The following is a 15,079-nucleotide window of genomic DNA, read 5'->3' as shown; positions in this document are numbered from 1 at the left end:
TTTTGTATTTTTTTATTTATGTAGATAGCTAAGTGGGATGCTGCTTTTGTTGCAAAGATCCTTGTCTTCCCTGTAGCTCACAAGTTAACATCCTTGGCATATATCTTAGTGAATTGGGCCGCTGCAGCAAGGACCTGCATTGAACAACAAGGCATATATATATAGAATCTTACTGGTTTTTCCTAAATCTTTTAATTGTTTGAGGTTGCTGAAAAAGGGTTACTTTGTGTAGTAATAAATACTGATTGGTAAGTGCTATATAAATAGTTATTAGTGTAAAAAATGAATGGAGAGATACATCTGGTATTCTAACAATGCAGATTTCTTGCATAAAAAACTTGAAAATGTTAAAAACGTAGCCCTGCCCCTTGTTCCACTTTAAGCACCGCCCTTATGCCCACCCCAAACTCCACCCCAGTCTATCCCTCCTTTTGATGAGTACCTGCACTTTTTTTTGTCCATTTAAAGCACTGCATAACAGTATGTCAAACTCAGGTCTTAGCTACCTTAGATCTCTGGTGACGCCTTACCGGCCCAATTGTCGTCTTTTATCATGCAATACCAACCTCTTCACAGTTACCAGAGTGAAGAAAACCCACAAGGAGGCCGGTCCTTTTCCTACTTGGGTCCCAAGTTGTTGAATGCTGTGCCTGTTTCTATGAGGTCTTGTCGAACTTTCTCGGTTTTCCGAAAGCTTCTTAAACCTGGCGCTTCTCAATCTGTGCGTGTTGTAAGATCTGGTCAGTATACCATGAAGTGCTCAGTGCTGGGAAGCCCCAATCGGGCAGCTATGCACTCTATAAAACTACAATAATAATAATAGGAAAAGGACTAAGCGAGTCCGGCCAGATGGATGGAGGTCAGAACCAGGGGTTTATCTCCACTATCAAGATGTCCATCTACTCCCAGTTGATCTTTAAACAAGTATAATCCATCCATGTTTTGACATTACAGAGAGGGCTCATCAAGCCATCAAGTTGAGTACCTGGCTCATTAAGCTGAAAGATCATTAGAGTATTGCTGCATAAGTTTAAAATGTGCAATCCAATTTCCTGATAAGCAGCGCCAAAGTAAACACATAAATGTTAAAATGAAAAAAGGGGAAAGGATGGAGCTCTGAGGGACAGTTGGAGTGGCAGCAGCAGAAGACAAGACGTTATTGATCATCACTTTCTGGGATCTATCAGTGAGAAAGGATACAAACTAGGCAATGCCTTTGACACAGCACTGTTGCAATCTTGCAACTAAAATATTATGGTCTACAGTGTCAAAGGCAACTCAGAGGTCTAGAAATGTTGTGGAATTTCTATCAGCTGCTATTTTCAGGTCTTCTAGCACTGCCATTATGACTGTCTCAGAACTGCAGATGGGCCTCAAATCAACTAGAGCATCCACCAGTGTAATTTGACCTCAATAAAATTAAAAAGTTGAGTTGCTACAACAGACTCCAGGATATTGGCTGAGGCTGGAAGAAGGGTGGTGGGACATGGAAGCGTCTGTTGGGTCCAACAGCTTGGTAAGATAACTTTAACAAAGAAATTGTGCAGCTTTGTGGTCAATGAAGATGGTTTTGAATTGTTATCTCCATTAGATCAGTAACCAATTGAGGGAATTTAATGGTAGTGATCAATGTTCCCTCTAATTTTTTTCCTCTGTGTGCGGCAGTGGAGGGTCTCTGTGCGCTGCAACCATGGCTATGTGCGCCAGGAACGAAAGCGTGCGTGTCTGCGGCACCAAATGGCACTCCAAAATTTTTCTTTAAAAAGTGAAAAGATAGTGCATTTTCACACACACAGCATCATTTATACCATTTCGGCATTAGTCAACACCACTAGTTTTTTCCTGTTGCTCTCATCTTCATCTGCCCCATGGTTACTCCTTTCCCAGGTCTATCTCCATTGCTCTGCCTTCCACCTCTCATGCCTCTCTCCCAAACTCATCTTCTCCCTTTCTATGCTCAACTCTCTCCCTTTCTATAATCTCAGACTCCCTCTCCCGCTTCTCTCTCTTGCTTCGCTCTTGGGCTCCCTGTCCGTTCTTCTCGCCCCTGATACACTCTGTCTCCCTCTCCATGCTTCTGTCCCCTGCTGCACTCTCAGGCTCCCTGTCCGTGCATCTCACCCTTGCTTCACTCTTGGGCTCCCTCTCCGTGCTTCCCTTCCTTGCTGCACTCTCTGTGCTTCTCTCCCCTGCTGCACTCTCGTGCTCTCTAGAGATGTGGCCTAACAACCAGAGCTGCCATCTAAGCCACGTAAATTCAAAACATGTTGCATTCCAAATGCTATAGGTGTCACATTCGCGAAAGTTATAACTATTGGCATTGTAAATGACAAAGCTATCCATTTAGCTATTTTAAAAACCAACACATAAATAAAATATTTGTCATTTACACGACCAATAGCTCCAACTTTTCTAATTCGAGACCTATTGCATTTCCAATGCTTGTTGTGCCTTTCTGTCCTGTGTCCAACTCGTTTTTGGTGCCCTTCTGCCCCACGCGTTTTTTGTGCCTTTTTGTCCAGTGCCCCACTCGTTTTTTGTGCCTTTATGCCCTGTATCTCACTCGTTTTTTGTGCCCTTCTGTCCTGTGTCTCACTCGTTTTTTGTGCCTTCCTGACCTGTGCCTCACTCGTTTTTTGTGCCTTTCTGACCTGTGCCTCACTCGTTTTTTGTGCCTTTCTGACTTGTGCCTCACTCGTTTTTTGTGCCTTTCTGACCTGTGCATCACTCGTTTTTTGGGCGCCTCACTCGTTTTTTCTGCCTTTCTGTCTGTGCCTCACTCGTTTTTTGTGCCCATTAAACATGTAGAATTGTGATGGAAGCCTGCCTAGAACAGAAGGACCTTTAAATAGCAAAAAAGGATAGAAAAGCCTGCATTCCAAAAGACAACCCTAACGCCGCGGATTTGATTCTGAAGTGACTTTCCCGCTCATTCCGAAGGTCTCTGAAGCAGAGAAAGAGGAGACGATTCTTCCCGCCCACGTCTCCCGCCAGGCTGTTTAGTAAGGCGCTGAAGGGCGAGAGCGTCAAGGCTCTTAAAGAAGGCTAATACTCAAACCCTGGCATGGGGATGGGAAAAGGTACTAGTTGGTATGGAGCCATCGGCGCTTGGCATAAAATAGGGCAGGCGAGGAATCGTAAACCGCAACAAAGAACTACCGCATCCCTAGTATAGTACACTCACTGTGCGCCAATTCTCCAGCTCCCACACTGCCATAATCCCCACAATAACCACCAGTTCCTCCCGCCTCCCGCCTCCCGCTCCTTACCTGTAACTCCTCTCGCCCGCACCGCCGCCACCACTGGAAAAGTGCCGCATGTCATGTTCGCGCCCACTCGCTTTTTAAAAGCGGCGGGCGGCGCGAATCTCTTGCGACGGGCCCTGTGTGCGCGCTCCACGCTAGGTGGTGCGCGCTGACGTCAGGGAAGGCGCGCGCGCGCGGCCTAGAGGGAACAGTGGTAGTGATGTATGACCCTGCTGCCCTTTCCTTGCTACACCACTGGATTCCACTGCAGCAGTCCAAGTGGGACATGATTACTGCAGGCTAAAATGATTTTATGGAAGAGGTGCAGGAGAGCTGGATTCTTGAAAGACAATGTAAATGGTGGATGGCTGTTTTTGGTGATAGCAGTAGCAAAGAAAGATCCCTGGAAAACTATTCTCTACATTTCCAAATTCGTTCTACTGACAGTGGAGTTGTACACAGTATTACAGCCGTGTCATAGGTATGGGAGATCAATGAGTAGGATATCAGTCTTATCCCAAAAGGAGCAGAGCCAGTTTTTATACATGGAGAGCAGAACTTGTGATAGGCAGTGTGCCACAAGGACGGAGATATCCAGACTCATTTTCAATATTGATATGGGTCTGTATATAATTGGCATATATGTGGTAATCAGTGTGGGGACATGGGAAATCCGAGTGACCAGAGCCATGTAGGCAATGAATATTCCAGATGACAATGCAAGAATAATTGACTCGAGGAGGCATTTTGCGCTAAGAAATAGAGTCGAATGCAACAGAACATGAATAGCAAGCGTGGGCAGTCGCTCATGCTTGCTGTAGGATTTTTCCTCACAAATTCCACTTAAGACCGCCTAGACAACAATGTGCACAACAGCAAAGAGCTCTTTAACTTCGTGAAGGAACTCTCCAACCCCAGCTCCAAACCAACGATGTCCCACCCTCACAAGACCTGTGCGAATCGCTGGCCACCTTCTTCTACAGCAAGATCGCAGACATCCATGATAGCTCCAATGCCGCGTCTCCCCCGACAACCACTGAGACCTCCGCCCCCATGCCCACCATCCGCACCAACCGCCTGCTCTCCTGCACCAACATCAACGATGACGACACCATCAAGATCATGAACACCATCCATTCCGGATCTCCGTCAGACACATGCCCACACCACATCTTCATCAAAGCTAGCACAGCCATCGCACCCCATCTCTGGAAAGTCATCAACACCTCCTTCGAGACAGCAACCTTCCCGGAGAGCTGGATGCACGCCGAGATCAACGTGTTACTCAAGAAACCCAAGGCGGACCCCAAGTACCTCAAAAACGTCCGGCCCATCTCCCTGGTCCCGGCAAAGGTCATCGAGAAGACCGTCAACGAACAACTGAGCCGCTACCTCGAGGAGAACAACATCCTGGACCCTTCCCAGTCCGGGTTCCGCAGCAACCACAGCACCGAGACTGCCCTCATCGCCGCCACCGATGACATCAAGTGCCTACTGGTCAACTGAGAAATGGCGGCCCTCATCCTCCTGGACCTGTCAGCAGCCTTCGACACGGTCTGCCACCACACACTACGAACACGCCTCCACAACGCCGAGATCCAAGAGAAGGCCCTGGACTGGACCACCTCCTTCCTCTCTAGCAGAACACAGAGCGTCCGCCTTCCCCCTTCCGCTCCGCAGCCACCAAGATCATCTGCGGGTTACCCCAGGGCTCATCCCTCAGCCCAACTCTGTTTACTATCTACATGGCACCGCTCGCCTACGTCGGCACGACCTCAACATCATCTTCTATGCCGATTACACCCATCCTCTCCCTCACCAAGGACCCCCACACCGCCAAAACCAACCTTCACGAAAGAATGAAGGCCGTCGCTAAATGGATGAAGAACAGCCGACTGAAGCTGAACTCGGACAAGACGGAGGTCCTCATCCTCGGATCCACCCCTTCAGCCTGGGACGACTCCTGGTGGCTGACAGCACTGGGAACCGCCCCAACACCCACCGACTATGCACTCAACCTAGGGGACAACCTAGACTCCACCCTCTCCATGACTAAACAGGTCAATGCCGTCTCCTCCTCCTGCTTCAACACCCTCCGCATGCGCCGCAGGATCTACAAGTGGATCCCCACTGAAACGGGAAGAACGGTCACCCAGGCCCTCATCAGCAGCAGGTTGGACTACGAAACGCCCTCTACAAAAGAGCCTCGGCCAAACTCCTGAGACGGCTCCAATGCATCCAGAACGACTCTGCACACCTGATCCTCGACATCCCTTGCAGCCACATCACACCCCACCTGAGAGACCTACAGTGGCTCCCAGTCAACAAGAGGATAACCTTCAAGCTCCTCACCCACGCATATAAGGCACTCCACAACACTGGACCAACGTACCCCAACAGACAACTCAGCTTCTACACCCCCACCCGCCAGCTCGGCTCCACCGACCTCGCCCTAGTCCCCTGCTTCGAAGTCCGACCTCTGGTGGTAGATCGTTCTCCCACCTCGCGGCCAAGACCTGGAAATCCCTCCCCATCCACCTACGGCAGACCCAAGACCTGCTGACCTTCAGAAAACTAATCAAGACCTGGCTTTTACAGCAGTAGCAGCAGTCCCAGCACCTTGAGACCCTCATGGGTGAGTAGTGCGCTTTACAAATGATATGATTGATTGATTGATTGATTAAGGTGGAGTAATCGCATAATTATCAGTAATTCTGTATTAAAGAGTAACGCGGAATTACCGGTTTACTCCGATTACTCTGGTGTAATTGAAATTCCTCACAGAAACAGGTCCGGGTTTGCTTGTTTTCCCTCTCAGAGATGGCACTGGCGTTGCAGTATGAGATGGACTGTTCCTACTTGAGTAGGACCGGCGCTGACTTGAATTTGGTTTGCCACTGTGCTTGGTGCAAAGAAACAGTGGGCTGGAAATGCAGCCTAGAATAAATGCCACTGGCTGAGATTAATACAAGCATTCCACACAACACTTTTTTGTTTTTATCGGAAATGTCCTTAAAGCAAAAAAAGAGAGATAGAATTAGGAAACATACACTAAAAAAATAAAGCATGAAACACTTGGGGCATGTCTACAGACATGTTGGCATTTTAAAGGTCCTTGGATGTTCCCTCCTAATTTTCTCATAACACCTGTTTGAATCTGCTGTGCTTCCCGCCCAATAAAATTACAGCACTTTCTTTTCAAAGCAGCATCCCTTGGAACATTAGAATACATTATTCTTTAGAGTACACTTGTTTATGAAATTAAAAAACGTTCCGAAAGGAACTGGCAGCTGGCCCGCCTCCAGCTTCACGAATGTAGACTGGCATAGTGTTATCAGCACTTTAAAAAGTATTATAAGAGAATAATACTTTGGGAATTCACTATACATTATCAGAAGTTAGGAGTTATGACTTCCTCTGAAAGAGTGCTGCTAATGTCTATATGCATACAGTAAAGTGGTTTAAAACAGCAAATCCTGAGCCCTAGTTGTATGATGCACTTCCTTGTTTCTTCTTCTAGTATAGTAAATAGGATGCTGACTCACCCTGTCGGGGTTGATGTCCAGTGCGTCACACAGTTTGGTGGCAAAGTGCTTGGAGCGCTCAAAGCTGCCCTTGCCAATGCTGTAGGAGCCGTCCAGGAGGAAGAGGATGTCCACCGCGGCGGAGCAGCGCATCACTAGGAGAGATGGTCAAACACATCCACTTTACCAGGTGACTGCCCAAAACACCAGAGCACCATCACAGGTCACAGGTAAGATTTTACTTTAAGCCAAGAACAGTCCAACAAAGCCAACTCTACCCCAAAGACACCCCCTCCATGCACCCCCCTCCCCCCATATATAAAGACACTGGGATTTTTGTAGGTCGGTACAGGTGATGTCATCAATTCATTTACCCGATGTAAAGAGAAACTTTGCAAGCCCCAGTCCTACATTGACACATTTGACTAAAGACATCATAGTCAAAGAGGAAAGACACATCTGGAGGCTGAATAGGGCTTGTTGTGTTACACTGGAAAGCAGAACATTGAAAAACCTAACCTGGTAGCATTCATCTGACGTCCTTCTATGTCTATCTGTCTATAATCTTGACTAGGCAGAGCTCCAACATAAATTAGGTGTACCATGGGGTAGATTTCCATGGAATACTCTGCACAACTATGCCCCTTCTGCTACAATACCAATGACATGTTTTACACACAAAGGGGTCTATTTACTAAGATTTAACGCCATGTTTGCATCAGAAAAGTGACATAAACCGAAACGAAATATTTGTTCACCTATTTACTTTCCAGTGTAAAACCTGCTTTATGCTGGAAAATCACTTAAAGTACTGATAGCACTCATCGATGCTGAAGCCAAGAATTATGCACCCCTGGTGTTAACTGACCTTTCACAATGGTCTGAAGCCAATAATAAAATCCCGATAAACCAGACAGGGTTTCGCCGCGGCACAGGCACTATGACCAACGCCATGGAGATAAGCTTAATAGCCGAAAAAAGTCTGCAAAATCAGCAAGCCCTGTACGCCTGCTTTATAGACTTTAAGGCGGCGTTCGACCGTGTCAGCAGGCAACTACTCTGGTCTAAACTAAAGCAGCCGGGCCTGCCAGATTCAATCTTAAACCCAATAATGGACCTGTACACCAACACCTGGATGCAGGTAAAGATCGACAACGGGCAGCGGCTAACGCGGAAGATCAGTACTTATGACGGACTAAAACAAGGCTGCGTTTTGGCCCCCTATCTTTTGAATTTATTCATGGCTGACCTGACGTCAAGGCTAGACAGGATCAATGCTCATCCACCACGGCTAGGAACACTACGTCTGACACATCTCTCCTATGCCGATGATGTGGTCCTCCTCAGCCAGACGAAAATAGGCTTGCAGCGTCTCTTGCAAGAATTGGCCGGATACACAAAACAGAACCTTCTTAAAATAAATAGCAAGAAAACAAAGATTATGATAATAATTCGATGCTGCAAAGCATCACCAACCTTTGTAATAGACAACAATAAATTGGAAGCAGTGGAAAGCTACAAGTACTTGGGGATACAACTGACAAGCACCTTAATTTTTCCTTGCATTTCGACGCCATCGAAAAGAAGGGAACAGCCTTGTTACACGCATTTAGCAGTTTATCAAACCAACTAAAAGGCCCGTTGTTCAACCCTCTCCTAACCGTCATCAAAGCCAAGCTACTCCCAACAATAGCCTATGGCAGCGTGCTACATCACGGAAGGAGTGCACAGCTTATAGACAAAATTCAAACGAGAGTCTACAAGCGTGTATTCGGCTTACCGCACAACGCTTCACCTGCGCAGGTCCGACTCAAGTTCGGCCTGCAGTCTCAAGTACTGCAAAAAAAATATGAGACAGTTAAATTCTGGTATGACGTCTGGATGAATCGGGAAATTGAGGTCAATCGCGCCATGTGGGAAGCAATGCAAAACAGTCCCAATTCTCAGTACGCCAAGTTTTTAAAAATCGCCCTTGAAACCACCGAATTAGTAGCACTGTGGGAAACCAAGCTACCTGTATCAACGTTCAAGTTGGCAGTAAAGAAGGCGGTCAATAGGCACTCACTGATCAATGACAAGACAACCCTGAGCCATCGCTCACATGCCTGGATGACAATACAATCATGCAAAAAGTCCACACCGGCAGCCTATCTAGGACTTGCTTTTTCATCATATGTCAAACTCAAATACCTCAGCTTAAGGATGGGCAACCTGCCAACAAATGCTGATCAACCTAATTTGATGTCCCAAGGCTCTAAGGAGTTTGACTTATGTGGTGCCGCAAAACAAGATTTTATCCATCTGATTTGCATTTGTCCCGCATTGGACCAGGAACGCCAGAACAGGTTAAAAGCGAAATTCAATGAATACGGAATTCGCACCTGCCATTCTGCGATCATACAAGTCCTGTGCTCAACGGACCCGCAACTCATCTGTAGATCAGTTAAATTTATCACCAAGTTTGAGAAAAAAAGAGGAACTTCTGCAAAGATCCAACACATACCCTGATCTTGCATCTTCGTAACGGTTTCTTCTATAACTGACTTGGCTTTTCGAAGTTCAAAGGATATCATATTTTACCCATGGTTTTAATTCTTAATTATGTATGTATCTTTCGATCAGTTTTAAACATTACTGCAATTTATTTTTGTAATGGTTTTTATTAACTATACAATAAAAGAATTTACTTTACTTTACTTTACACTTGAAAGTAACACAAAGCAGTGTAACGCTGCTTTACATTACTAAGCACCAAGGAGGAATACCATGGGTGGTGCAAAGGTGTTCCCATGCAACCACCCTAGGTTTGTGATGCTAAACCCTATTTACTTAAAAAGTAGTCAAGGTTTAGCGTAAGAAAATAGCACCCATTTCAGCTAGGACTATAAAGGAGAAATGCTTTTATTTTTCCCTTCTTTGCCGACTTTGCATGTGTGCTGCACTGTAGATCACACATATAAAGTGGGAAAAGGTTTAAAGTTAGTCTATGCTTAGTATGTTCTACTGGAAGGGAATCCTTCCAGTACAAAAACCAATGCTAGACTCATTGAGACACCGTTGTACTATGGTGCAAAGATCCGTGTCCGTGACGCAGGGGCGCACATTTCTGTGCCGGTGTTAGGGAGAGTGAAGGAGAGTGCCATATTTCTGTAAATATGGTGCTCTCCTGCTCTCTCCTTCTAACGCAGTGCAGCCTTCGCAGCTGCTACATTGTGCTGCGTGATAAACTGGTAAATCTGACCCAAAGTTTCTTTCAGGCAATCCAAAGATACCCTGGACGTCAGTGCTGGATTAGCCATGTCAGAGGTGAACACTGGCCAGAGATGAGCAACATGGCGTCCAGAAAACACGTACTCCAGGCCTGGATAACCACCACTGAACAAAGTAACATGAGATGGCAATCACTGCAAGCAGAAAACCAGAAAAGAAAGGAACTTCCTGACCAGGCTTCACTTGAAGCATGGCGGAGAATGACAGATTGTAGCCCCACGCACAGCTCTTTCTGCAGAACTAAGGCAGATATACTAAAGGTTTCTGCAGTCGCCAAGCCAGCGATTCACAAAATTGAAGGCTGTGACACTATAAAAAAATCGAACTCAAAATCTTCAATACAAACTGCATATTTCAAGGGGGGCAAAAGTGGTCATCCTCCACATTTGCAATTAAGCGTATCATTGGTCTATGACCACAATTGCATTCGCACACCATTTGATTGGATACGGACATCTGAAAGGGGTTGGTACTGCTGCACTAAGTGGGAGATGCTCATAAGAGGCTTTGGGCACTGAGTGGAGTGTACAAAGATCAAGGAGGCTGTGACATTCTTCCCCAAAGACCTTCAGACCTCCGCTCGGACAGTCCTTGTGACTACAGTACGCTTGCGGTATAGGAAAGTAGAGTAAGGAGGTCACCTGGACTTCCTGGTGCTATTTCTCTCACTGGGCTCCCAGGACAGCTCACCTGCCTTGTATCCCTCACCCCACTCCACCCCACCTCCCGTCCCTTCCAGACCACGCACAGCACTGCCACCTAAACAGATCAAAAGAACTATGCAATCAGTTCACCTCCCTCTTAATAAGGACATAAGGTCAGTAATCTCCTCACCACCTCTGTAGCGCGGGCCATACCACCAGGAAGCCAATTATGCCCGCGTATAACAGTGACATTGGGGTAAAACAGGAAACACGCCAAGAAGAGAACGCTCTCGCCGATGAATGACCTTCTCCACATTGCTGCCTTCCTTAATTATTTGTTGCAATTCACCAAACCTTCCCATCTTCTACCGTGTCTGTTTTGTATGTACACAAGCTTCTTCTATTGCAGTTATGCTTTTATTGCATCCAGATTTTGTAAAATGTCTGTCATTACAGACGACAGAGTCGCTTCTCTTTGTCTTTGACACAATTACAATGCCAGGTGATAGACAAAAAGCAACCACGGAAGAGGAGAACACGAGACAAAAGAAGACAAAGCATCTTAATGAGGCGTGAACAAAGCTATAATGTCCATGAGCGCTATGACATGAAAGAGGGTGCAATGTAGCTTAAAACATTGAAAACATGCAAAATAATTTTCTTTAGTTGCTGTCCACATATGATCCATTCACTTCACCATGGCCTCATTTTAAAGTGCATTTGGCTCAAGTTTACTATTTGTATTCACCGAGACATGGAGTAATTTCACGAAAGTGTGTAAGAGTGTGTGTTTGGTTCTCTCTGTGTAGATATGCCGAGTTTACTTTATGCTGTGCACTCTAGGCCGCCCTTGTAGAATACAGCGATGTCCTCTGCCTTACCTGTGTTCAGAAAGGCTGTACCCAATTTCAATCTCTGTTGGCGTCAGTCACTCTGGCTTTCCTGGTTCACTTTTATAAGGATCCTGGAGAACAAAATGTTGTGGCTCCTTTGAGGAACTGCTGCTTTCTTGAGGTCTGTGAAAGGACCAGGCACATGTAGGAATGATTCCTGTTCTCTAGTAACCACCTTTTCTTCCTCTAGGATTCAGACTAATGATATGTCTATTCCCTACAGGGACTCCATGACAGGGCCGGTCCTAGGCATGGGCGGTATGGGCAGCTGCCCAGGACCTCGCGCTCAGGGGGCCCCCTGCCGGCCCCGCAGAGTAGGGAAAAGCGCACTCGCACAGGCAGTAAGGCACTTAGAGGGGCCTCACATCTTCCCTTTCGCCCGGGGCCTCAGAAGGCCTCAGAAGGCCTAGGACCTCTGCTCGATGATGTACAGATTTAGGGTGTAAAAAGCGCAGAGAAGATTCATCAAAGCCCTAAAAGAAGGTAGCTTCCTGTTCTTGTGGAGTCTTCCTTGTGAGTATAAGGATTTGTGCACCAATTGTTTTCCTTTGCACCTGGACCCCCTCAAGTGAGTGTGAAATCACTGGCATGTTCCCTTTTCCATCTCCACCATACTAGACTGGGAACCAGCAGTGACGCAACAGACTGCAGAATCTCTGTTGGGTTCTAACCGATATACATCCCGTCTGTCCCATTGGATTGATCCTTGAAGGAGCCGTTGTGTGCTCATATAATAGGTGTGCTTTCCAGATCAAGCCATATGCCAGCAGCACCTCCGGGAGGATCACGGAGCTCCATAAAGGCGTGTACCTTCCTGCAAATGTTGCCGGCTACTGTCTAACTTCCTTCCAGCCAGTAGGAGAACTAGGGTGCCTTGTCTGGCATGAGATCCAAAGTTAGGAAGCAATGCTTTTCAACAATGACAACACACAGTCATTTTCTAGTGGCACGCTCATGGTGTCAACTTGTCAATTTCAAAAGAAAAATGGTCAGGAAGGTAAAGACACATAACCTAGGTGGGCAATCCATTTTCTTCCACTCACGTTTTGTTATTGCTGTTCTTCACCACCAACTCCAGGTATGGATGAATCTGCTTTTGCCATTCAACATATCAGAGTTTTACACCAGCAGTGTTACACTCAGAAAGGCTCGTGCATCGAGTATTGGGTGATAAGGCTAATGCTGCAGACACTCCGAGGATGCGACTGAGTCCTGGTCATATGTACTGTAGTGAGGTAAAAGAGGGCTGCACTCTGGAAAGCACAATATGAGGAAGGGCTACAGTTCTCAAGTAAAACGGAATACATACTTCGTTGCTAGATAGTACTGATCGGACTTCATCCACTGGAAAGGGGGAAGCATGTGTCAACAGTAGAGTAGCTGCATTGTAAGGATTTGTGGCCTTCTGAGAACACAATGCCTGGGCATGATTGGTCTTGGGAACTAGGTGTTGGTTTCTTCTCAAAATCAGGTTTGGAGAAAAACAAAATCTCAATTTCACCCAAAATCCGTATTTTCACCATAGTGGGGTGTGCTGAACAGAATAGTGGAGGTGCAAATGATATGGTTAGAAGAGTTTAAGGGTACATATAAATCCTGTTTTTCTCCACTCTTCCGAAAACCATTACCAATAACTTTCCAAGTATTACTTCCACCTTATTTGTCATCCATTAGACCATGTCCATTTGGTGTCCGTCAAGGATCAATTTTGTTGCCGCAGTTCTTTAATCTTTAGCACACCTTATTCAGTCTTGTATATTTCATATTTTCCCCTACAACACGCAAATTGTCGCCAAGCGCTGTAGCAAAGTGTCTCTGTGATTGTTTATCTAAAGCACTCTCAACTCTGTGAAATCACACAGGGTCACACAGGGCTTTAGAGAACTCCGTTCTCTAAAGCCATCTCTGATCTTCTTTTCTAGCCCCCATTTCTGGGCCCTAAGCTGACCCCAGGATCAGTTGTGAATAACTAAAGATTTTAGATCCACTGAGCTCCAACGTTGACCTCTCAGGTCAATGCTGTAGTTAAGTCTTGTTTTTTTCATTGTTTTCTTTGAAAAGAGTCCTTAATTTTCCCCTTTCCTTACACGAAGCAGTTGATTAATGCTTTTGTATCTTCTCTACTGAACTACTGTGATGTGATTTTGCTTGCTCTTCCTGACTACCTGATACACAAACCACAATTAACTCAAAACTATGCCACCAGACTTTTTCTTTGTCTTCTCTTACAAATCATATTATGCTTGCACTTTTTTTCATTTCACTGGTTGCTAGTTAAGGAGTAGATCGTTTTCAAATCTCTTTGTTTGATACACAAAGCCATGTTGAATCCTTGATCTTCATCTTTCAACGTAGGTTTACCAGTACGACCGACCCAAAAAGTTCCCTTAAAAAGTCTCCGACACCGGACCTTCTCGGAGGCGGCTGCCACAAGAGAAAACAGGAAAGCTTGCACCCTAGTCTTAGTCTCTGATGTTATCAGAGTGCTGATCGACTCAAGCTAAACCATCTGGGTCTCATTTTGACTGCCGTCCAGTCCAGGTGTTACATGCAAGTCCTCTCTAGCTCATCTACTAACTTTACTTTTCAACTCTTCACGGGCTAATGGAAGCGTACGAAATGAGGTGAGAACAGTTACTGCTTTTCTAAAAAAATCTAAAAACTAAAAATTCATCTGGACACTTCCATACACTCGAATGTTTGACCCATTTCTGTTTTCTGTTTTAGTTAAATACCTACAGCGATTCATGGACATACATAGACTGGAATCAAACACCTGCAGGCTAAACTACCAAGCTGATCCACTTATCCACTTAAGACGACATGAGGATTAAAGTTGAAAAGGACATGGTCGGTACACTAATTCACTTGAGCTCGGTAGAAGCATTTAATCATGCACTGCTGGGCCAAAGGCTAGTTGACATCAGCTGACAAGAGCCTGTCCTGGAATGGTTCTACTTCTTCATTTCAGATAAATCTCAGGTTGTAAAACTACCCCAGTTCTGCTCTGTTCCCCGCACCACAAAATATGGGGTGCCTAAAGAGGTGACTGTTCCTTCCTTATTGTTTAATATGTATATGCTTTCATTGGCCAATGCTGTATTTTGGGGGGGGGGGGTGGCGGGGGGGAGTTTTACATAGCGTGAACTAGACCCGATGGTATCAGAGCACTTTACATGAGCACCAGTTGCGTTACAGATTGACATATTCATGGCACGGGGGATTAAGTATTTTGCCCAGAATCACAGGATGTTGAGCATCCCTGCCGAGGCTCGAACCTGATTCCCCAGCTCCGAGGTCGACCGCTCTGGCTACCTGGCCACATCCTCTCCCCAAAAATGTAGTATAGCAAAGGTACACTTTTTACAGCTTAACACATCAAAGAAGGAAGTTCTTATTAACATAAAAAGTCCCTCCAGGCAGGACATGGACTGGCCTATGCTAATGGCTCCTCTTCTCACTCCTCCTCAACTAGTCTGGACCCTTGGTCTCATCTCGCACAA

General features: G+C 45.9%; 1 protein-coding gene across 1 annotated transcript in view; it reads right to left on the bottom strand.

The window, feature by feature from the left end:
- VWA2 (von Willebrand factor A domain containing 2) overlaps positions 1-15,079 on the bottom strand; it is a 282,676-nt gene that overhangs the window by 205,061 nt on the left and 62,536 nt on the right. Inside the window, exon 4 of the mRNA XM_086922879.1 lies at positions 6,791-6,924. Coding sequence (XP_086779005.1) covers positions 6,791-6,924 — 134 coding nt within the window. The remainder of the gene's footprint in view (positions 1-6,790; positions 6,925-15,079) is intronic.

The sequence above is a fragment of the Lissotriton vulgaris genome, chromosome 5, assembly GCF_964263255.1.
Source record: "Lissotriton vulgaris chromosome 5, aLisVul1.2, whole genome shotgun sequence".
NCBI lineage: Eukaryota > Metazoa > Chordata > Amphibia > Caudata > Salamandridae > Lissotriton > Lissotriton vulgaris.
Note: the sequence above shows the minus strand (reverse complement) of the source record. Positions and strands in the feature narration are given on the sequence as shown.